At 40.7% G+C, this 24,171-nt stretch overlaps 1 protein-coding gene across 1 annotated transcript in view; it reads right to left on the bottom strand.

Moving 5' to 3' along the window:
• Positions 1-11,500: 11,500 nt before the first annotated feature.
• Positions 11,501-24,171, bottom strand: part of plpp4 (phospholipid phosphatase 4) — a 36,674-nt gene continuing 24,003 nt past the window's right edge. The window contains exons 4-7 of the mRNA XM_044046688.1: positions 21,892-21,955; positions 21,606-21,730; positions 15,778-15,948; positions 11,501-14,365 (exon numbers count right to left, since the gene is read on the bottom strand). Of these exons, the coding sequence (XP_043902623.1) occupies positions 14,157-14,365; positions 15,778-15,948; positions 21,606-21,730; positions 21,892-21,955 (569 nt within the window). The 3' untranslated portion in view covers positions 11,501-14,156. The remainder of the gene's footprint in view (positions 14,366-15,777; positions 15,949-21,605; positions 21,731-21,891; positions 21,956-24,171) is intronic.

The raw sequence follows: 24,171 nt of genomic DNA, 5'->3' as shown, positions 1-24,171 counted from the left end.
CATCTGCAGTGTGTTTTCATTTCCCCCAGGGCCCTAGAGAGGGTTGAGTCAGTTCACTCGATAGAGAGATTTATTTTTACAACTTTCTAACCTTTATGGCAAACACATAGCAAGTGCTATCTGAGGACTCTATTTATTCAGTGTTACTTCCCCATAGTTTCACGGTTTTCATGCCTGAAATGATCCAATATGAAATGCTGTCCCTCACCGTTTTCACCGAGTGGCACTTTCAATATAGTATACAGTATAATATCATTTGTGATCAATTATTCCCATTCAAGGAGTTGTTGCATCCAAATGCACACTGAGGCCACATACTTGTTGTCAGCGTTGTCATTATGACCCAGGATTAAGATCAGCTAAGGAGATATTTACACAACTTTACAGTGATTTGTGTTGTAAAGTGCTTTCATCTCTAACAACCCATGTGGGATGACAGCATAGTTATACTTCTACATATTTTTAGTGTAGCAACACGAATGAACAGGACAGGGATGTCAGCTCTGAACAGCAGAGAGAAGAGGTGACAGACTGACATCCGATTAATTAAATCTCGCTGTCTGACATGTTGCTATAACTGAGTCGATAAAGATAGTTGGGGAAAAAGTGCTTTTTTTTATGAAAGAACAATATCACACCCCACAGCTGTTCACAATAACAACTCTCAGAGATAAAAATAAAAAACAAATTACAGCTGGGTGTTCAAAATGTTCACCAACATTCTTTAATCCTGTGCAAAAAAAAAATGGTAGTGACAGACAATCACCCTTTCACTTCACTTGTTGGCTTTTTCTCTATATTTGGCATAAATGTGTTCTTCTCAAATAACACATTATTTGTTTCATGTCACTGCATTTGAATTTGCAAACCTCTCTGCTATCTCGGTTGTTAGAACTGATTATTCGGAAACAGCCTTTTATAATATTTCAAAATGTCATCTTTTCTTATAACTTAACTTAGAGTACTCTACTCAATTCTCATTCCCAATTGTTTTTATTTCTTTGTAAAAGGGGTGCAGAGATGCCGAGCAATGCGTCGGCAATGACATCGTGAAAAGGTCAAAACTCAATATCAGGCTTAACAAGAACACAGTGCTGCTCTTTGGACATTAAGTTGTAAAACATAACAAAGACATGTCTGATGAAAGAACCTGCGACCTCATGCACTGCACTGGCAGGTGGTAAAACACAAACAGAGTCAGTGTGAAAATAGATAATACATTCAGAATATAGTTACTAAAAATATAGCTTTCAACCTCTCACTTTCTGTTGAACTGACTTTCTATCTAAATCAGACTGTATGTTCTCCATTTTTGTCTCTACTCTAACCTTTTCAAGTCAAAAACCAATATTTCATTTGAATAATGCCACACAATTATTGAAAACCGACCTTGCCTCATAGTTTTTGAGCAGAAATGTATTTCAAGAAGGATTAATTAGATGATCTCACTTCTTTTTATGCAGATAGTGAGGTTATTATTCCCAGATATTGATCACACTCCTCCAGATGCCCTAATCGGCTGTTCAAATCTCCACCGACGTGAACGACATCTCGTCCCACTCATAGTAAATGTGAGTCAGTCAAAACAGATGCTGCAGGGAGAAGACAGCAGAGACAACATAAATCTGCACTGAGCAGTTTGACTGTCATTGTTTATGAAAACGACCAGGAGCCTTCTTGAGGTGTCACTTGAATGGCCGACGTGTTCCCAGCGAGACTGAAGCCAGGTTGCAATCATGCTTGATGATGAACCTTATCCAGGCCAGCTGCAGCACCTCTCCACAGCGAGACGTCTCATGGGTCTGGCAGAGTAGCAATGCCAAAGCCCATCAGCGCTGAACATCACTCACTGCATGTCCCAGATTCACTCATCATCTCCACTTCAGAGGGCTGGCTGCCCGCTTCTGCGCCACCATATGTGTGTGTGTGTGAGTGTCTGCGAATGTGTCTGTGCACACAATTAACTCACTAAGGCAATTAGAGCTTTCATGAATATTTGAGTATCAACAAACCTGATGCATTTCTGTCACCTGAATAATGCAGAGGTGATCATTTTTGAGGTGAGGAGGCAATTTAGGATGTGAATTTCAGCTTACAATATTGTCGGTCCGTAAATAAAAGCAAGCGATGTCTTGTGGAAACTGCAAAAAAACAGCCATAACATTTGTCATTTCTTAAAAAAATAGAGTTTTTTTAAAAGCCACCTTGATTGTGACACTTTCTCCAAGTCATAAAAGTGTCTGCTCTACAATTATTCTGAGACACAAACGATGATGGAGAGTGTTTGATAAATGTTCCCTCACAAACTCTTCAGGGAAAAATAATAACAGACTGCAATTCATCAGTGATTCATCAAACGGAACCAGGACAAGGGACTGAAAGCCATTTAAATAGATAAAGATAAAGATGAAGTAAGAAGTAAGCTGAATATTCATCATGTGTGTTGACTCCCTTCACTCAACACCTAAAATAGATTTCTTGTGTATATCGTTGGTGCTTTTGCAGGTTTGTTGTGCGAGGCACTCCGGCAACGACCTCCAGGGACAACAGCGACAATTTATCTACAACTCATCATTGAGATACTTCATGAAATGTGTATGTCTTATGCCGTGGGACATTTATCTGGTGCTGTGAAGCTGGATGTTTCCTGAGAGGGAGAGAGAGGGAGAGAGAGAGAGAGAGAGAGAGAGAGGAAGCCTTAGGGCAGTGGAGCTGCCAGGTTGAAATGAGACACTTTCATTTCAGGGAAGGATATTTTTGAGACAGCTTTTGTGCCTCGGGGCAAGGTGAAGATTCACAATAAATTTAATTAAACACAATAATCTTATAGGCTCCGTTTAGTCACGCTTCATGAGTAGCGTTGAATAAAATGTAAATGCACTACCGCGTTGTTATGCATCCTCACAATGTTTGCCTCGATCAATTAAATGCTCATCACAGTTGTGTTGAGTGTAAGAATCTCAGTGACATTATGGAACGCTGCAAGTGCTCATTGATTCGAAACCACCACTGGTAAATAGCTACAGTTTCATCACTGCAAGGACACAGTTGGTGAGAAAACTCAGGACAGCTGTTTCCCACCTGCTGCCTTCCAATATCACTAAGAAGTTTGATAGAACACGAAGCCTGCATTCTAAAACACTTGAGAAGAAGAAAAGGTTTGCTGAAGAAAAGTTGACACACACACACAACCTCTGCACTTAATCTCTCCGTAAACAGAGAATGTGCACAAAGGAGCAGTCAGCATTTAGTACAACAGAGCACTGGGTAGAGAGCTCGCTAATTGCTCCAGGAGCAACTGGGGGATTTGTTTGAGAGCACTTTAGCTCTGAATGTAGAGGGAGGAAAAGCTCTATTCCCCGTTTGCATTTCTCTTTTTTTCATCCAGCGTTGGAAAACAATGATCACTCAGCACGATTGCTGCCTCTCTGGCCTCTGAGGATATTTGTCTGTAGGCAAATTATCAGGATGTGGCTTCTAGTAAAATGCAACTATAGCGGCATGAGGTGAAAGCATCCATCACATGAGTTGTGATTACGGGTATGAGCTGGGAAAAATCTATGCAGGGAATTGGTAAAAGCATGTCTTGTTTGTCCGATCTGTGCCGGATGTTTGTTTGACCGCAGGTGAACTGTGACGGGGGGAAACAAAAAAGCGTTGTGTGTTGTAAAGCTGAGATTTGACCCGACGTTCAGGTTCTGTTGAATTATTGATGCTTTTCTCTCTTCTTATAGGCAGGCGGTGAGAAACATGGCAATTTGAGTTCATTTGAGTGTTCACTCAGCCAAAAATACAAAACTAAAGATAGAGACGATACACATACATGCTCTCTGGCCATCGTCTGTGTGTCTGCATTCTGTGATTCCTAACATTCCCAGAGTCATTCGGCTGGAACAGATTACATTTCATGGCTTTTGCCGTACACATCTTTACCGACTGCCACCTGTACATTTTAGGGGATCTATAATTTCACTGTGATGGCCATTTCAAATCCTCTGTTGGGTTATAAATGTTCTATGAATATATAAGTTGATAGCTGTCAGAAGGTACAGCACAAGGATTCCTCAAGGTGAACCGCTAACAGCCAAATTCAACAAATTTAAGGTCTAAAAATAAGGAAAAATGACAAATACATACACATATGGCCATTATGAAGAATGTTTCTTTTATTATGCCTAAAACGGCAATTTTTACCCAATTTCTCCAGAGCATGAAACATAACTGTAGATGATGTCTCAGCTGGTGCACTGGATGTAAATGTGATTACTATGACAACCAGTCTATGCGATGTACGATGAGGATTAGAATTTGAGTTTACCCAACAATATGTCCTTGGTCACTATAAGTTTTAAAAGTGCCTGCATCAGTTTGTCTCCCACTTCATCATTGTTGCGCCATGTGGGTATGGCAATTGATTTTCATTAAATATTTATTTATTCCTCACTAGGCGTTTCTTCTGCTCACTTCATCTCTTCTTATCTTGTGACGCGCACAGATGCAAAGACACACAGGCGGACTGTTCACGTTTACGTGCTCGTCGGAAAGTTGAAAAAGCCTGCCACATCACATTACTCTGAAAAGTTGAATGTATAGTCCAGGAAGAAGAGTGCACACGCACACACACATGCACATATGAGACCACAACGTCATCAGAAAGAGGAATTCTGTCAAGTGTGGTTAAGGCGTGGGGGTGGATGGGTTTGGACTGCAATATAGTGAACCTGAGATAAATTCCCTCTTCACTGCACCTTCATCCCCCGGGCTACAAAGAAATCAATAGTTCAGTGTTGCTCATTAAATGTTAACAAAGATTTCAAGAAAATCTTCCCAGAGACATCATGTCCATAAAGATAACTCATCTCACATACATGTTTTTTTTTCCCTTTAGTCCATCACTCAGCATCAATATACATGTAAGGCTTACAGCCTGTGCTGTGCAAGCACCACTAAATCGTCAAATGCCAATATACACTTCCTGTCATCATTTCCTCTCCCCGTAAACTCACTGTATTGTACTGTTGGGGCAACTGTTGGTATCACAAGAGCACAAATGTGGCAAGTATTCAAATAAGTTTTTTCTTATTTTATTGTTGGAAAACAAACATTCAAGGTTTTTATGTCTTAAATATTCACTTTATCTTCTCAACTCACAGCTTTCCACTACTACCTAGGCAACGTTTCAACATATAACTTCTTTATCATCCAATACCAGTAATGTACATTCCACTGAACTATCTAGTGTGTCCATTACATTCAAAGTTTTCGGAGCAGGCTTCTCAGCTCCACACGAGTGCGCTGTGTTTCACGTCACAATTGAAGGAGGGAGAGCAGAAGAACATCCGCTCTGCCGGTAAAGTGAAATATGGACTTTGGCGTCGTCCTTTCACAAAGCTCCAGGCTCCCCTGAGGATTGTGTAGCAACAAGACAGACAGAAGTAACACACTGGGGCATTCATGGATGAGAAATCCTAGCCTATCTCACAACATATCCAAATCTCTTTGCATCAGCTTCGATTCATGTATTGAAAAAGACGTATGCATAGGCAGTGGATGATCCATTTTTAAAATGACATTAAAATTTACATTCTTTCCTCCACAGTTCTTTGTTCAAATTCCAGCTTGCTCTGCCCCCCCCACCCTTATTCAAAAAAGCTAAAATGAGAAAAGCAAGCCACGTCAAGGGTTATGCAACATTTTTCATTTTAATGAAGCACTAGAAAACAAAGCCATGTATGTGTGAGCAGCCAGGAGTATGACGCACTTCCCAGCAGGCTCAGCCACTCTCTTGGTCCTACTTTTCTTAAAAGTGCTGACAAGTGGGTCAGTCGCTCTGAGAATATTGCAGCTCACCTGTGGCACCTGTGGCCATGGTGCAGAACAAATACTTTGGTAAATCCCCAGGGTCTCTTCTGCAATATGTCCCAACAGGAAACACTGTCCACGGTGCTGACGACGCTGGTTCTCTTAGTAATTCATCACAATGTTGTCACAGTGGTTACATTTCTTTCTGTCCGTCTGTCTGTCCTTCTTTGAAATGTCTCTAAAGCATTTACCACATGAACCCCTTAATGACACAAAAGGGAATGTTAGACCTGGTTGAAGCTGATGAAAATTATTTATGACTTCAACACTTTGGAAAGTTTCATGAAAGGTTTCGTGAAAGTGATGAAAGTTGAGCTGTGCTGACAGTTCAGACTGGGTTTATTCTCCTAGTGTCTCACTTTGCTCTCCTCACGCTTTAGCCATCAATAGCATTCAAGAAACCAGCACCAGTGGAGACAAGAATACATCCAGGTGTCTTCACAGTGAGCCCAAGTCTGCCCGAACCAACAGAGGTAAAAACACAGCTGAGCAAAACTGCAGCAACAGATTCCAGCTTCTTAACTTCAGATGCACTTTGATGATTCCATAACCTGTCTGGACAGTCTAGGGAAAATAACAGTTATCATGAAGGTTTTGGATGATCAGATTTTACTGAAGACAGCTCAGATCCGAGGGGAGCTGAGACAATGCCTGACTTCTGGAAAGTGAGGCGTCGTTGGCGATTCTGATACATAATAGTTAGTAAGCCTTGAGATGGTCTAATAGATCAAGATGATCACCTTGGTATCTTAACCTGTCCTCCAACTGAAACATAACTGTGGGTCTGTTAGGGACGGTGAATACACTGCTTGGACCCAAATGCACGAGACAGGAGGCAAAGAGTGAAGAGTCTTTATTTTCCTCTTGAATAAAGCAGGTAAAATCCAAATCACTAGGAAAAACTAAACAAAACTAAACTAGACTAGACTAGACTAGACTAGACTAGACTAGACTACACTTGACTTGACTTGACTTGACTTGACTTGACTTGACTTGACTTGACTTGACAGTAGCATAAAAGACAAAGGAACTGGGGACACTATATAGGAGAGAGGGAATCAAGGGCAGGTGCAAGTGATCACTAAAGGATCACCAGGTGAAGTGCATGAGGGAATTAGGGGAGATGTGTCAAAAACAACTGAGGAAACCACGTGACAGGAAGACATGACATTTACCAAAATAAAAGGGGAAGTGAAAATCAAACCCACACCAAAAGTGACATGAACTTAACGTGACTTAAACCTAAACTAACACAAGAACTGAACTAACAAAAGAACTGAACTAAGCAAAACAAAAACACAAACAGACTTGACGCTTCGTGACAGGGCCACAGCCCATAGGTTGTAATTCCTGCATACCACCTATATGTAAGTTTCATTGGAGGACAGTCTCTGGTATCTACAGTACATGTAGGAAGGGAACCTTGAAAGGAGACTGTAAAGTTTGTGTCTTATCATATGGCTGTTTATATTCAACACCAGGTTATAACATCCATTCATCTTCTACTGCTTTATCCTCCACATGAGGGTCGCGCGGGGGGCACTGTGCCAATCTCAGCAGGGTACAGCCTGGATTGTTCTCCAACCATCCACTGTCACACTCACACCTACGGTTCCCTGCTTCATCCTTCAAAGACAGTCAAAACTATTTTCAAAAAGGTAGGAAGCTGTAGTCTTCCAATTTACCTAATCCCCAAATCTGCATGTCTTTGGACTGTGGGGGGGAAACTGGGAGAACATGCAGAAAGACCCTTGTTCGGACCGGGTCTTCTCGCCGCAAAGGCAAGAGTACTAAGAGTACTTTCTTGTTATAAGAACATGTGAGTAATTAAACTTAAATATGACTGAAGATTAGAATTTTCTCTCACAGTTTAAAGCCACCTGCGTTTCCAATAAAACCCACAAAACTTAAGCGGAAGGGCAGACTCCACAACAGAATTCAGTGGGAAAAAGGGGAAGAAAGGATAGTGGCAATTTAAAAGTAATTATGCAACCAACAACATCAAAAGGGAAAACAGATATCATTTTTTTCTCCCTTTGAGTGGATGAAAAGTAAACTTACTCACTGATGTTGGCTGACAACAACAACAACAACGTCTGACTTGGCACATTTCTCTGGAGACACAATAGTCCAATTGAACAACAGAGTTTCACAAACATTTTTTGATCGCTTTCTGTTGGGGGGGTTAAAAAAAAACCTCCATTCTTCCATCTAAGTGTTTGTCCTTGGCTGACATGTTACTGTTCCACGTCTGTCTGTCTGTCTGTCAACGATGTGGATCAATGTTCACAAGAGCGCAATCAGTGCTAAGCATTTAACAAACAAGAGAGCACGACTGCCAGTCCCAACAATTCCTTGTGGGTTTATACTGACTGTGAAAGATGTTTTTTTTCTGAATTGTGGTTTGAGCATGAATGAGACAAACACGACAGGAATCTGAGAGCTGCGCGATATAGCACAGAACCCTGAGGAATTCACAGGAGCACGAAAGGTACATCTACAGCTGTCTCCTTGTTTCCATTGATCTATTATGAATGTCAGTTTCTGCTTCAGCTGTTATCCGTGTTGAGTCGGAGATGTGTCGCGTGTGACGCCGTACTGTACATAAATATACAATTGTGTGTGTGTTTTCCATTGCTGTCTGTTTAGATCAATAGTTAGACCTCCGGGCTTGTATAAAACCTATTAAAATCTGAGTGTGAAGCGTGAGAAAGAGAAAGAATCACAGTTTTTATTTCTGCTATTTGACTTCTGGGAACTAATCAGAAACATATTTTTAGGTTTTCCAAATATCAAGTACAGCTCTTTGGTTAAGACTTCTAACATATAAGTTTCATTTTCCATGACTGATCCAAATTAAAGATTCCTTTGTTTTCCACCTCCTCTTTTGTGTCACTTCCTTCAGAATCCAGAGTCATTCATATTTAAAAAAATAAAAAATAAAAAACTTGAATTATAAGTTGAAGTTGGAGAGAAAAAAAATAAAGCCATAAGTTATGAAACAGTTCCTTACCATGGCAAGCTTTACTTTAAAGCAGTAAGGGAAACTTAGAATACCAGCACATCATACTCTTACCTATACCACAAATCCAAGTGAACTTTAATATTTTTTATTTAAAGGGGAATTTCTGAGTAACTTTGTACTTAAATTTGTACTTAACAGTACAAATTTACCAGACAAATTGGCCTCAATGAGTGTAACAACACTACATTTTTAAATGAGAGAAGATTGTTTCTAAAACATATTATTCAAAGTAAAGTATTTGTACATTGCTTTAGATATTTCCAGAGGGGATATGAGGTTTTTGTGGCCCCAATATTAATCATTTATTTTACAAATAAAAAAACAAACAATATAAATAAATTACTGCTTTCATTCATAGCGGCAATAGAACTTCCCAATAGATGAGAAACTGGTCTGAAGTCTATGTCTTGTTTAGTACCTCATTACAAAATCTAATATTCTATAGATTTTTTTACTGCGTTTAGCACACATGGCAATAAAGTTGACGTGTGAATTGTGCATGATAATGATCTCTGTTCCCTCACGAAAAACCATCAATTCTTGAAATCTCCATTTAAAATCCTCTCTGACAACGCTGAGGATGACCGAGTGTTATGTAACTTTTTCAAGGGTATTGCAATGTTAAGTGATATTAGATGCCCGTTGTCTGTTGATGCATTAGATCAAGGGCTGATTTGATGATCGTAATGACACTGCTCATCCAGAGGAGGGGTGTCGCCCTTGACAGGAAAACAATATGGATGTTTAGAGGAATGACATATTTGCCTTTCTAATCATCCTCACGCTGAAAGGAAATGATCACTTCTTTTTCCAAGGCAAGCGACTGTGTCTGTGTAATTGATGCTGTGTGGGTGTTCTGTGGTTGTATCTGCACACTGTGCCTTGAAGTAAAAAAAAACAAAAACAAAACAACACCATAGTCAGTTAAAAGCTCAGCTCCTAACATTGTATAACAAACTGTAGTCATATTTCTCCGCCTATAACTTCCTATAATCACTTGATAGTTCGGATATTTGAAGCCACCAAGCTTCAAATGTGAGGTGAAACCAGGGTCCTTTGAGGCTTTCCACGGCTCTGTGTAGGCAGGACAATGAGCTTCTATTCCCGAGTCTGACTGCAGAGTTTGTTACCAGGCGTCGTGCGTCACCCAAGTTTTTAGCAGAGTATGTTTTCGTCTCTCTTTTATAACCACCTACCTTGAGGCCTTGTGGTTCTTTGCAAGTGTCGCCACGCTCTAATAGGCCTTTGAAAAGAAACAATCGCAAAAGCTTATCAGTGCAATGAAGAGGTCACACTGACTGTGAACAACGGCCTTACCAATTGGTGATGTCGTTGACTTGGTATTCAGAGGGAATCATTCTCATGAGTGACAAGGCTATACATGGGTTTTTTTTAAAAAACAGAATTCCATTTTGAGCCTTTAGAAAATGTCATTTGCAGTTTTGAACGTAGGCTCAAGTCAGATAAGTCTGTTACTGTTGGTTGCTTTGTTTCAACTAACAAAGTTCATTTCTGAAATACTGATAATCCAATCCTGGCATTAAGTAAATCAAATGAAAACATTACAATGGTCATTTTTACAGTGCTAAGCCTTAGCTGTACTTGTTTGGTGCTTAATGAAAAATAATAACATTGTAATCTACTAAAGATGCTGGCAATCGCCTACAATTGTGACCACTGTGTGCAATTCAGGGGGCGAAGTTGCATCTTACCACCACATACTGTACTGTATATAAAATGGTTGTAGTCCTTGTGAAGCCCTTCAGATTTGTGTTTTGACTGGCACCATGACAGTTTTTATTCACCGATGTCACCTGCAACCCTGCAACCAGGCACCTACTGAACAACACTAGGTGTCAATCACACGTGTGTCCACTCATATGTGCCTCTAATTTGGGCAGACATTTAAAAACAAGGTACATAATGCTCTTTTTCACCAGTGAAGTCACTCTCAGGTGGATATTTTCAATATATTCTGACTTCCAGGATGGCTTGAGGCAGAAAACCAGAAGAATGCTTAAGTGTTGCACGACAGAGGAATCGCACTCGCGGGCTTATTCTAAGGCCATGCAAATGAGGGTTAAATAATGTCATGATGAATGCCATATGAATGAATGATGTTTTTGTATTAGGAATGCAAATTATAAGAATTGCTTGTATTTAGAGGCTATTTCTTTTACTCTCTGTACTGTAAGAACAAAGACACTTCCTTCAGCAACAGCCAGACTTAAACATCCATACGTTTATTGGAAATTAGGAATGAGACGCAACATAAAAGCACAACGCACACACACACACACACACATTCTTCTTGGTGAGGACAGTCCTGAACTTGTACCATTAAACCATCAAAATGAAAGCCAATCCCAACCCTAAAATGTGGTGTAAACTCAAAAAAAGCCATTTAAAGTTGTAAGAGTGACCCAATCTCACACCCTCGCACACACACACAGACACACACACACTGAGGTGCATTAGTAGCACCCCGCTGTCTGTCAGCTGAAAACAGAAAGTGAGAGCACACAGAAGATGGTCCAGAGATGTAATGAAAGCGCGTGAAGCAGTTCACGGTTCCTGTTACAACAACACAAGCACATTCACGGGACACATTAGTCTCCTCTCTTGTGAACACTTTTTCACACAGCTGCAGTCTTTTATTGTACATAAAGTATATAAACACAGCAAAACACACTTCAAAGAGTTTTCAAGGCAAGACATGCGTATTCATAGAAAACAGTCTCTTCTCACTAATGGAACTGGCATGCCATGAACAAATATTCTTAAGTCACACATTCTTTTCTCTTCAGACATCTATATATTGTAACCGATAATAATAATTTTATCATTCTTAAATATTTTTCAAGTACATCTATCCCGTCAGTCCTTGGGATGCTGAAATGACGGTAAAGAAATCACAAGCAAAGAAAAGAAAAGAAAAGAAAAGAAAAGAAAGCAAACAAATGAAAACAGACATGTTGTATTTGTTCTCTTTTTCTCTCTGTAGAAAATGACAGTCACTTTAATTCAAAGGGACTACTGCTACAAAGTATATAGCACCGAAGTAAAACAAAACATTGCATGATTTCAAGGCTTCTGGGAAAAAATAAATCCTTATATAGCCAAAATACTCTTACAGACATGAACACTTTTTTTCTTTTTTTTCAATATACACCGTACACTGCAACATCTAGAAGGGGAAAAAAACAAAACAACAACCATCAGGCTGCCAAGTCAAGCAAATGCAGGTCTATAGAACATAAAGCATCTCTGCCACAGTAATTTTATTCCTAAATCTGACACAAGATGTCAACATCTCTCAGGTACAGATCTCCAGGCCCGAGCTGAAGGACTTGGTAGAGCTAACACTCAGTTTAGAGGAAGTCAGTTCTCAGTCACAGTCCAGTCTCAGAGTCTGATGTGCAAAATAGAGCACCTCCTCCTTCTATTGAAATTCTTTTATATTGCACTGGTGCTGCACGCAAACACACACACACACACACACATATACATGTACGCAATTTTAAGATTCTGCCAAGGGTTGCATTTCATAGAGGCTTGATTGTGGCTGATTCTTTAAAACTGACATTCCCTGTGCTACGAGCCAGATCGTGTCCAGAATTAAGCACAGAGCAGCTGAAGCCACAGACATATCAACTGATGTTTTTTTCTACAAAAGACATTTCGAACAGAGTAGATGGACAAAATGCAAAAATACTAGACTAAAAGATGATGAAATTACAAAATGGTCGTCTACCTTTAGGTCGATGCTCATTCTTTAACATGCTGTTCTAACGTTTTTGTTTTTTCCTCTTCAGTTTAAAGTGTAAATATACATTCTTTGCCTTCCTATGGGGCTTGGTCAGGTCTGAGGTAAACTGAGGTTGCACTTCCCCATTGATGTCACAGTAATCGCAAAACAAACATGGTAACCAAGGCAACAAAATGATCCATCATTTCTAACAAAACTTGAAAGAGGGTACAAATAGCTTTTCCGATGATGGGGAACCAGTAATGTAGCCATGTGTCATCTCTGGGAAAAGCTTAGAAGGGTCCACACAATACAGGCGGAAAAAGGCTGGGAATATTTGCAAATAACAGGACATGAATGGATGAATAATACATCAAAAGTTGCTGTCGTGTTGTCAGGCCTGTCATCTGCTGAATAGTAGAGTGTCTGTTTATAGGACTTAAGTGGGCTCAGGTCCATTTGTAATGCTTGGGCAGTCCATGGGGCACCAGCTACAGTCCTCGTCTCCTCATAAGCATTGGTGGCTGACCTCACTTAATGAGGATTAATGCGGGGCCAGATTGGAGTTTGTGCCTCTCCATGACACACTTCTACTACACCATTCCTACCTGCCTGTTATTGATTTCTGTCATTAAACTTTATGCAACCTCAGGGAACGAGTGTTAAATGCAGGGCTTGTAAAAAAAAAAAGAAAGGTGGATGGCGACAAGGTAAGAAAAGAGGAATACATGAGAACACGTGATCTTGGAATTGCATTGGAAAACTGATTGGTAGTATTCTTAAAAGGTGCTTTAAAAAAGACATTCTGACATTTTTCCCTTAACACGGATCAGTGCCTTAATCCAAGACTGTATTGGTCCAGTATTTACCGTTATGTTACAATGGACAACCTCAAATTATCATAGACAATGTATGAATCTCGTTTGCCTCTGAAAAAGCAGTGTCAGAAATTCTACTCCAGAATGTTAATAGGTATCTAATTGCTCTGAAATCCCATAATTTCTTGCTCACAAAGACTCTTTAAATAAATCTTTCAATAAATATATTACAGTACTTTGATTTCATGGTTTGATTGCTGTGATATTTTAAACGGGGTTTCCAAACTAACTGCAAAATACAACTATTAAATACACTCCAGCATAACACAAGCTGCCAACAACATCTCTCATTAATTAAATCAAATCCAGCAAAGAAATTGGCTTTATTTTGTTAACAACTTTAACAGCCATTAGTAAAACCTGCTTCCTTTTCTTTCTCCACTCTCAGTGGTGATGTCCCATATTCTCCTAACATCACATCTAAATATAGACATTCACAGCTGCTAAGCAAGAAACAGATATAAAAGGATAAACAAAAAAAAGTATGAAGGTGCCACCGAGACTGGGTGTAAGTGTATGGGGATCAGTGAGGGGCATAACTGTCCACTGGAATGTCAACAAGCGCCACTCAGTCAGTGGGAATGGGGAGTTGGGCTTGGTGGTTTTGTGAGTGTGTCGGGGGAGTCTCAGTGGTGGACACTAGTCATACTGGCCCTTTTGTCAAGCCCTCCAGAGGGAGGGTGGTGGCATTGTCAGTGGGCTGGGGGTCCTCCTGGGCATGTGCGGGTGTGTGGGTAGTGGCAGCCAGACTGGCATAAGGCAGGTGGCAGTCCGTGTGCAGAAAAGGTGGGTAGTGCTGGCGGTAGCAGATGTACGCAAACAGCAACCCGATCACTCCTCCAACAAAGGCGTCTGCAAAAATCAGAAAAACACATATATTTTAAGACCAGCGTCTATATTTAATAGCGGGGGCCGAGAAATCGCACCTTCCTCGAAACACGTTTAATTAGACTTTACTGTATGTGCTTTGATGGTCCAGTGAGCAGCCAACAGGCCTGGTTTAGTTTAGAGGTCGATACGGATGAATCTGCTTTACTGAGCAATTTGACGCTGAACAGCTTTATGTCATACCTGCCTCCCTCTAAGCTACGATACATCATGTAATACCACATTGCCATGCTGAATATTGAGCCTATATTGCTGGACATAGATCACTATCAGATGGCCAGTTGGTGGCCCCAGCACAGTGAAGAAAAGAGACTGTATTTATATCGATATTACTATCTTCCATATAGGTTCTTACTTTATTTTCTTCTTCAGGGTTAAACTGGAATTTAGTATCACATTGATTTCCCCCACTGACAAAGTTTACAATGAATATGCTTGCATCAACTCCTGTCAACTGAACTTTATAGACTAAGATTTGATGCAATAATAGTTTGGTGACTTCATGGAGACAGCGACTGGAAAGTCAGTCTTTTTTCGAGTGCTGACGTAATGTATAGTGCACCTGGGATGGTGAGAATATTCAACTTCATCAAGCATGGCTCAGCGGTTAGGCTTCCACCTCGTGTTTATATTCAGCACAGATTGAGGCCCCTCAAGTTAAATGGTGCTTCGCTATTGCCGATCTCCCAACGGACTGGGGAGAGGCAAGAGAGTAATGTGCAGACTTAAGAAATACTGAGAAGACTGAAAAATACACAACAAGTCCATTTCTTGTTGTGTATTGGATGGAAAATGAATACTTAAAAGAACTGTCTGTTTTGCTGCCCACCTCACCAGGAACATATGGCTGTGCAAAACTAATTAACACCATATGACAAAGCCGTCAACATATTACCGCACATTCTCACCACGCACCACCCACATATGTATTCCCTTCCCTCCAAATCTCCCTCCAGTCCTTCCACAACATTTATGAAAAACCAAAGCTTGTATTATTGTTTTTTTTCTCCCCATGCAGCTATATTAAATGCTGCATTGGAGGCAGGTTTTTAGGAAACCCAAATCTGTCATCATGCCCTAGCAATCTTTGTGTTCGTGTCCTGGGCTCTTCCTGAATTTCTCACTAATGCTGATTAAGTTGCAAACGTATGGACAAATTTGTCACCCACAGTTTGATTTATAAATGATCTTCATAATAAAAGTGCCTAAAGCCAGGTGACGTCTGTATAGCAATCCTTCTCGGTCTGACACCAGTTGAACAGTGTATAAGCTAAGAACACACAGCATTTATCTGACAATGCATCTAATTGTGATTCATGCAGGCAAATATATATATATATATATCCCATGCGTCGTGATTGAGCTGTTATGCAAACCTTGCCAGTGGTGTTTGTAGTCGCAAGTCCGGGACAGGGCAATCATCATGGCACTGTAGAGAGGCAGCACCATGGCACAGAGACGCCAGCTACGCCCTCGCCCCTGGTCTGTGAAACACTGCAGCTTCCCTGCCAGGTAGAAGGAGGTGAAGCCAAGGCCGGAGAAGGCGACTAGCAAACATAAGAAGTGAGCAGACAAAGAGGAGGAAGGTCATGGTTGCCATGCTTAGATTTCCACATTATAAACTCTCACCACTGTCTTTGCTAATCAGCATGCTGCAACTGTGCCTCGACTAAAAAGGTCGGAAACACTGCATGACTGACTGCAACGCTGAATAATCTGTATAAAGTAAAACCAACAATAAGTCAGACAGGAAACCATAATAAAGAAGACACGTTTAGAGTTAGTATTATTTTTGCACACCCACACGGCAATTAGTGATAGTGAATTTGTGCTCTGCATTTAACCCATCTTTATTACATCCTTACACAAAGACAAGCCAGGCGCAGGAGCAGTGGGCGGCACTTGCAGTGCCCAGGGAGCAATGGGGGATTGCTCTAGGGCACCCCAGGCCTTGGCCTGTACCAGTATTGAACCAGCAACCTTGCGGTTTTGAGCTCACCGAGGAATGGAATTACTCTATGTCACATACATACAATGCAACAATCAATACACAGTGCATTCTCTTCCAAAGTGTGTATCGTGGAACAAACGCACATCGCAAAAAAGACAAAAAAAACAATGCTCCAAATGAGTTTGTCATATACAATCCATACCTGATGAAGTATCACTGCCAAATGACCTGTTCCTGATCCTGTTCATGAAACAACAATGACAGTGCTGCTGTCCATACTGTGCTACCGCGTGACAGTTGAATACATTCAAAAGTCCTTTGATGGAGCCATAAACATTTGTGACGCCGTCATTTGTTCATTGCCACAGTTCACCAAACACTGCCCACTTGTCAGTCAACCCACAAACTGGAATAGTAACTCTAAGAATAGTCTGACATACATGTAGCTTGTTGACAGAGAGGATGGATGGATGGATGGATGGATGGTGGATTGAGGCAGGAGAGCATCCGGCTGTCACAGCGTTTGTTCTTCGATAAGGGAGTAAGAATTGATTCTACTTAACACTCTGCATTTCCTGGGCTGATATTAGGTTTTTATTCAAATAAGTCTTCCAGTGTCATTTCATTAGCTGTGCCTTGAGCCATGACTTAATCTAGTGTGCGATTTTGATATGATCCAACAAGGGCATGTTTGATTTATGGTATCTGAATGTATTACACACAACCCTTCCCTCCCCCTTATTAGCTGATTTACTGAGCACCCATTCTCAACCACTGCTTTCCTGTTTTCTTTATTTTTCTTGCTTTAAGCATTTTTACGTTTGTTTTATGTTTGTTTAGTCAGTAGAGTAAGGAATGGGGGTAAGTGAAGAAGGTCTAAGGTTACAGGCACTGTTAAATCCGTGAAATTGTCCTGTAGCATCCCTCATTGCCCATGATCCATGAGACTTCTCTATGAACCGTCCACATTCCCAATCGCCGAGCAGCACACGCACCATTCATGTTAACAACTCCAGTGAAGATGCTCACATAACACATTTTAAAGGAAGACTCTATTGCCTATGAACAATAGATCCACTCTGTTGAGTTAACCTTTAAAGGAAATCTTAGAGCGGTTATACATAGAACATGACATATCCCCCACCCCACCACCGCTGGTGTAACGAGGAAAGAGAATCCATTATCATCACCCAGTCTACATGAAACAAAGCTTAGGACCCAGCAGGTGCCCAGTTTACTGCTATTGCCATCATTATCATTCAGAGTGAGGGGAGCTGGAGCTCATCCAAGCATGCTTTGAGAGGAAGACAGGGACTCACTGAGGGCAGGTCAACAAACCCTCAGAAGGTTAACTATTAATTCACCTACAGTCACAGGTACACCGGAAGCAATTTAGAGTGTTTGCACTGGAGGAAAGCATAGTGAGTCATGAGCTCATTATTTCATAATTTAGCAACTGTTTCTGCAGATACGGTGAAGAATATAAGTTAATATTGTTTACATGACGCATTTTACATTATGGAGTGTAGGGCTTCCATGTAATGTACTGTACCATTATTGATCAACACTATTACTAAAATATAAAGTAACTGGAAAAAACTATTTTGTTATGTTTTACACATCAAACCAAGAAAAATTGCATTAGAATTATTAAATGTATTAGAAAGAAGAAAAAAGCACTATAGTCATGTACATGCCTTATTTTCCTATGTGTGCCATGTGTGCAGACACCTTGAACATTAGGCCAATATCATACTCTGGTTATGCTTAATACATGAGTATATATCACACAAAAACACACACACACATTTCTACATGTAAGATTATAGCATAACTTGGATATATAACCAACATATTTGGAGAAGCACAGTTTCACAGAGTACCCAAATGTCCAAAAGCTAGAGAGGAGGCTGACAATGAAAGAAAACATCATGGCAATGAATTCACTTCATGCTCTTAAAAGCCTTTGAAGGTCATTCCCTGAGACTAAACAAGGGTGGTTAATGGGTGTGATGAATGCAGTATTTTCTTTTTTCCCTGTTTGATTACACTTTTTTAGAAGATAATAGGGTGATTTCTGTAAACAGCACCCAATCAAGACAATTACGATCCAAAACAGAGGCGGTTGAAACAAAGTTGAGTTGAGTTATGCTTCAGTAGATTGTACAAATTATTTTTGATTTGTTTTTTTTTACAACTTCCTCCTCTTAAACGACCTGCCCACACACACACACAACATGCCCGACCAAACACTGACATCAGTGATTGGTTTCCATCTCCCATTTCCATCTCTCCTATTCTGACCTCTGACCTGTGCAAAAAACAATGGGACACCCCTCTGACAGAAGCGTGATGCAATTCACCAACCGCTTGGGCACTAAGCTCATTTCAGCCATTAACATACAAAAGCTGGACAGGAACTCATCATTAGCACTATATAATGGCTGCACTCCTACACAAGCTGCTCCTCAACCTCACCCTCATCGCACTCCAGATGCACTGAAGAGGCATGAGTGGGTAAACATACGCGAGCGCGCTTTGCACAAGTGTCATTCTCTTTCCCTCCATACTGAAATAATAAGACTGACATCCCAACCTATATGCTATTCAATTGAGGTGAAAGACGCAAGCAACGTTGTGACTGGATCTGTCTCACAGGATTCTCACAGACATGGAAGGAATAGATGGTAAAGATGGCAGATGGTTTTTAAGAGCGCCTATTAACCGATCATCTCTAATGCACTCAATATGCACGGGGAGAGAGGGTGTGATGAATAAGAATAAGACGAGGACCATTTTGCTAATGCTTCAGGGCCTGCTTTCAGGGCTTTACTGTTGCAGTGGGTTTGTGTTTATCTGTTTGTCTTTCACTCTCTGAGACCGGTCTCCTCTAGTTTCTGTTGCCACGAGAAGAAGCAACACAATCTAATCACGGTGAACCCGAGAGGCTTTAAAAATTTTGAAATGCAATAAAAGTTTTTGTGCTATAAAAAAAAAAACCCGGCTGTCATTGAACATTGAAGTCGGGTGAGTGCTTTTAAATTTTCCTGATTGTTATGTATTAGTCTGGGTCATCTGATTACCATACATATTATTTGGCCGAAAGAGTGTGAGAACGCTTCGTGTGAAATAGCCTCGTCTGCCTTTTTGCACATTACAACAAGGCGATACTTGCACACTTGTCATGTGTCTGGCTCTATTCTGTGTCTTTTTCTGCATTCATTCCGTTAAAAGCTCTCCAACTTATGCATGGTCCAAAAAGTGTTGTCATAATCAAAAGGGACACAAACGGGAAATTGGATTTTTTTCCCTTTTCTCCCCAGACACACCGGCATAGGTGCTTATCATGTCCCTGTTGTGTGGTTCTCTAAATCACTTACTCCCTTCACAGCACAACAACATGAGGCTTTTAGAGCTGCCCCACAGATGTATGTTAGCCATATAAAGTGCTGCAGTGCTCCTCTCTGCTTGGAATGGGACTCAGCCAGCCCTTCAAAGCACTTCTTTCCTAAGGCAGGTGTTTGAGAAGCAGGGAAGGCGTAACATGAAAATAAAGGCGATAAAATAAAAATGACAATAAAACTCACCGTCACTCTTACATATGACTGCCTGTTCCACGTATTCTCTGATGACATTTTGCCATGTTATTGTGACAAAGACCAAATAATCCCATGTTTGATGTGACACCTTTCATGGACTATAATTACCACAACATGTCATAAGCACTGGGTTTTACTGCACATGCAAATGCAAGATTGAAATTAAACTGTATTTGTATGATGGTATAATTTTGTAATAAAGAAAGTAATATTATGGTAATACCAGCTTATTTCTGGAGCAATCATTGAGTAATCGCAGGGCAATAACATTGGAAATTGTGTGCGGGGCATTACTTTACATGTAATCATTAATTCTTATTCACAAGCATATTAATGTGAAGGTATTAGACTGGTGTTGTTATGGGTCCAAAGTGGGTTAGTCCATGGTTTTCATGGTGGTCCCACCTGTGTAAGCCTATGTCCACCTAATACCCTTCCCAGGCTACCTGGGTACTTAGTGGGCACTAAGTGGGCATGTGCTTGATGTGGGCAAATTATCCAGGTCCCATATGGTTTCAGTAACATGGGCTCCACATGGAAAGCCCATGTGAGCAAACACAGGTGGGGCCACCATGGAAACCCCAAACAAACCCCCTTGCAACCCACATTGTCACCCCAAATCATAAGCCTTATGGGGCCCACAAGGAAATGCTGGCTTGGTTATTACCGTACTATTTCCATGTTGTCACTGTAGTGCAATATAAAGTGTTACAGAATTCTTCTGTCTACATGCAACATTTTTACTTTAATTAAAGACAAATAAGACAAATGATTTCACTATGGTTACAGCGACAGGGTTTTTGCTTTTCAACCGGTGATAAATGCTTCACTACTATGCTACATTTCCTTGTTTGCACATTCCGGCCGTGCTTATGAATTTTACATAATTACCTTGTTAAGTGTGCATGTGCATCTAGAGAGGTAATGTAATATGAGATATGAAGAAAAGTAAACAACATAAATTTCAAATATACCACAGATGCTACTCAGCTTACCCCAGGATATAAAGATATATGGATCGCATAATAGATCACAGGGGGTTCGGTGTAATTTCATTGTAATTTTATTGCTGCTGGAGTTTTCTGAGGTCCAGAGCAAGACTAAAAAGAAATTTCAAAGTCCATGGCAACAGGTCACTCATGCTATATTTATATTTAACACTTGCATACCAGTCAGACTGACTGATGATGATGATGACATGACTTGCATACCACTTACATCCATCTGCTGGACAACAGAAAAAAGTATCAGAATTATTTAACACACCGTCGTTGTGACTCGGAAAGCAATATTGTAGAATAGATGCCCTGTGTCGCACATGAGGCGGCTGACACTGACACAGACAAGCATGCATTTAACACTCAAGTGCTCGAGACTGAACCACCGCACTCATAACATAACATCTTAACAAGCCACTGAAGGATGCGTACACTCAACAACAACTCAATAACCTATAAAGAGAACGACCGCAACAACATCATTGCATTGAAATGTGATGCAAATGCAGGGCGTCATTCATTCAGAGTTTTCTATGTGAAACCTTGCATGGGTAGCTACATATGCCTTTATAATTGATTCAGAGATGTGAGGTTGGCATCTGTTATCTGTTTAAGAGCACTGCCAGAGATCTGCTGGGAAAGATGCTCATGCTCACAGGAGGAATGACTGCTGGGGAAGCTCTTGCGTCCCTCGGAAACGAGATCTGGCTCTCCAGTGCACTGCATCTTTGCGTTTCCTTGTCCATCAGGAAAACAGCGCTGAAAGTAATCCGGCCTTGGTCTGTGAAATAATGCAAACAACGACGACAAGAGGAATCAATCTCTGTGCAACCGATACCCGACCATTAATCTATTAAGCTCATGCTGAAACATGTCATTCAGAGGCTGCAGCCTAATATGGAACATCACTGTCAGAGGCTGTAAAGTGCTTCTGCTTCTTACCTGCCAACAATCAACTTGATGGTGTTTGTGAAGACGCCATTCAGGGCAAGAGCCAGGGACACAGCTGGAGGAGAAGGAAGATTGACACAAACACACACATGCATATAAGCATCTTACAATACTGAGGATTTTTAAAAAACAGACAAGGTGAGCACACTGTGAGGATCATCCATAACACCGGGAGAGCTATAGTGAAAGCATGAATTCACCAGTGCAGTACAGGTTCTGGCATGATGATGATGATGATGATGATGATTTAATTGATTTGGATCATGAAACATCTAAATTACACATGTTCAAGTGGGAGTGGGAAGAAGTCCAATATCAGGTCCAACCCCACCAATATTTATATGGCTATTTCATTTTATACACATGTTATACTTGATTAAACATCAAACATTATTTAGACATATTAACATTGTCAATATCACCATATACACATATATGTTACCCACTCTTCCGACAAATAAAACAGCTAACTGGGTACATGGAAATTTCCCTCGCACGTGAGCAGATGTTTGTTAGGATTTAAGTGTGAATGAACACACAAAGCGTCACACTCATGTACACCTGAGGCTGATAGAGTTCAGTAGATGTTCGGTCATAAACCTAACGTATCGAGTATAATTTGGTGAAGGCCTGTTCCAAATGAAATAGCAATTCCTGCAACACTTGCTGAGATATATTCATCCCTTACTTACTCCTTATTCTGTGGGGGAAGTGAAGCTGGAGCCAATTTGGGCAAGAGGAAGAGTCGACCGACATACAGAGATAAACAACTGTCCAAACTCACAATGATACCTACAGTCAATTGAGAGTCTACACTGAACCGATGTTTTGGAGTGTGAAAAGAAATCGTATCACCTAAAGAAACTCATACACAGTTATTGAAATATTTCCCTCAAAGCCACAAATCTGTGGTCTGTCGTTGATTTTTAACATGGAACAAAATAAGTCCAGTAGACCTATAGTAATGCCAACAAATCTACAGTTGGTTGAACTACGGTAGGAGTTGCACTGTAACCATATGTTCATTTAATTAGCTTTGTCATCATTGGCCAAAGTATCCGCCCTCATGGGTTAATCCCAGTTGCTTACAAACAAACTGAATCCTCGTCACATCTCTGTTGCCCAATTTAAGATGTTTCTGAGGTGCTGAGAGGAGCAGAGCATCTGTGATATTTAGCATTTATTAGTTATTTTTAGCCAAAGCCTGTGGAGCTCAGACGAGAGTCCAAATGGCACATGTTCCATTTGACCAGTTCAGAAATGAGACCAGCGCGCATGCTAACATATAAAACTCCTGCTGCAGTGCCATCCTCTCAGATAAAGTCCAGCCCTGGGAGGTTTATTGATGGTCATTTCAAGCGTAACTAAACCCCTAAACCACTTTTTTCCAGGGGAAAAGCAATGTATTTGCGTATCTAGAAATGTTTTTTATTGATTCAGGTGCAAATTTTGCCAGTTTCGAGTTTTGAAATTGTATGTGCTGTGATAAAAATCTGTGCATCTACCACTTCCCTGGTCAGACACCAGTTACTGCATTACAATTTTGCAGTTGGCTTTCTTAGTCAACTCTGGCATCCCTGGTACGCCCTTTTGTCACCATATTGTCCAATTAGTGCAAGGCTGATTGTCCCAGACTCCTCCCACCATTTCTAAAAGCTTGACTCACCTCAGTGGCAATGGGCAAAACATGACTACACAGCTGTTACCCAGTGTCAGAGTCGCTTCCAAACCACATCACATCACTGATCCCCACTCTCCCTCCTCTCCCTCACGTACTGTAGCTCCTCAGCCCACTTCCTTTTTAAATCAGGGATGAGGCAGCGTCAGCCTCAGAGGAGAGGCTTTAGTTACCCTTTAAATAATAATTATCTTTGTCCCTTTACCTCGTCCACTGCTAACAGCATCACTGACAACGTTTTGGAAACTTATGTTTGTACTTCTGCTTGTTTTTTCTATATGTTTTTCTTGCTGCAATTCCTATTATTGAAGCTGTCATCGATCACTAGGTCTCAGCAAAAGTAGACACATACATTTTGAAGACAAGTGTTTTTTTTTTTTTTTATTGCTTAAAATGTATTTGTTTGCTTGCTTGCTTGCTTGTATTTGTTGAAATGTTTTCCTTGTTTTACAAACTCCTTGTAACTGCCCTGGGATTGGCAGATTACCCAACACTGGAAACGAAGCTCGGATAAGGTGCAATAATGAAATCAGAGCATAGAGGAGGTGCAGACTTCTCTCTCAGGTCACTCGATTTACATTAGGCTATACAGT

This window comes from Solea senegalensis, linkage group LG15 (genome assembly GCF_019176455.1).
Source record: "Solea senegalensis isolate Sse05_10M linkage group LG15, IFAPA_SoseM_1, whole genome shotgun sequence".
Lineage (NCBI taxonomy): Eukaryota > Metazoa > Chordata > Actinopteri > Pleuronectiformes > Soleidae > Solea > Solea senegalensis.
The sequence above is the reverse complement of the archived record's forward strand: the minus strand, read 5'-3'. Positions and strand labels throughout refer to the sequence as shown.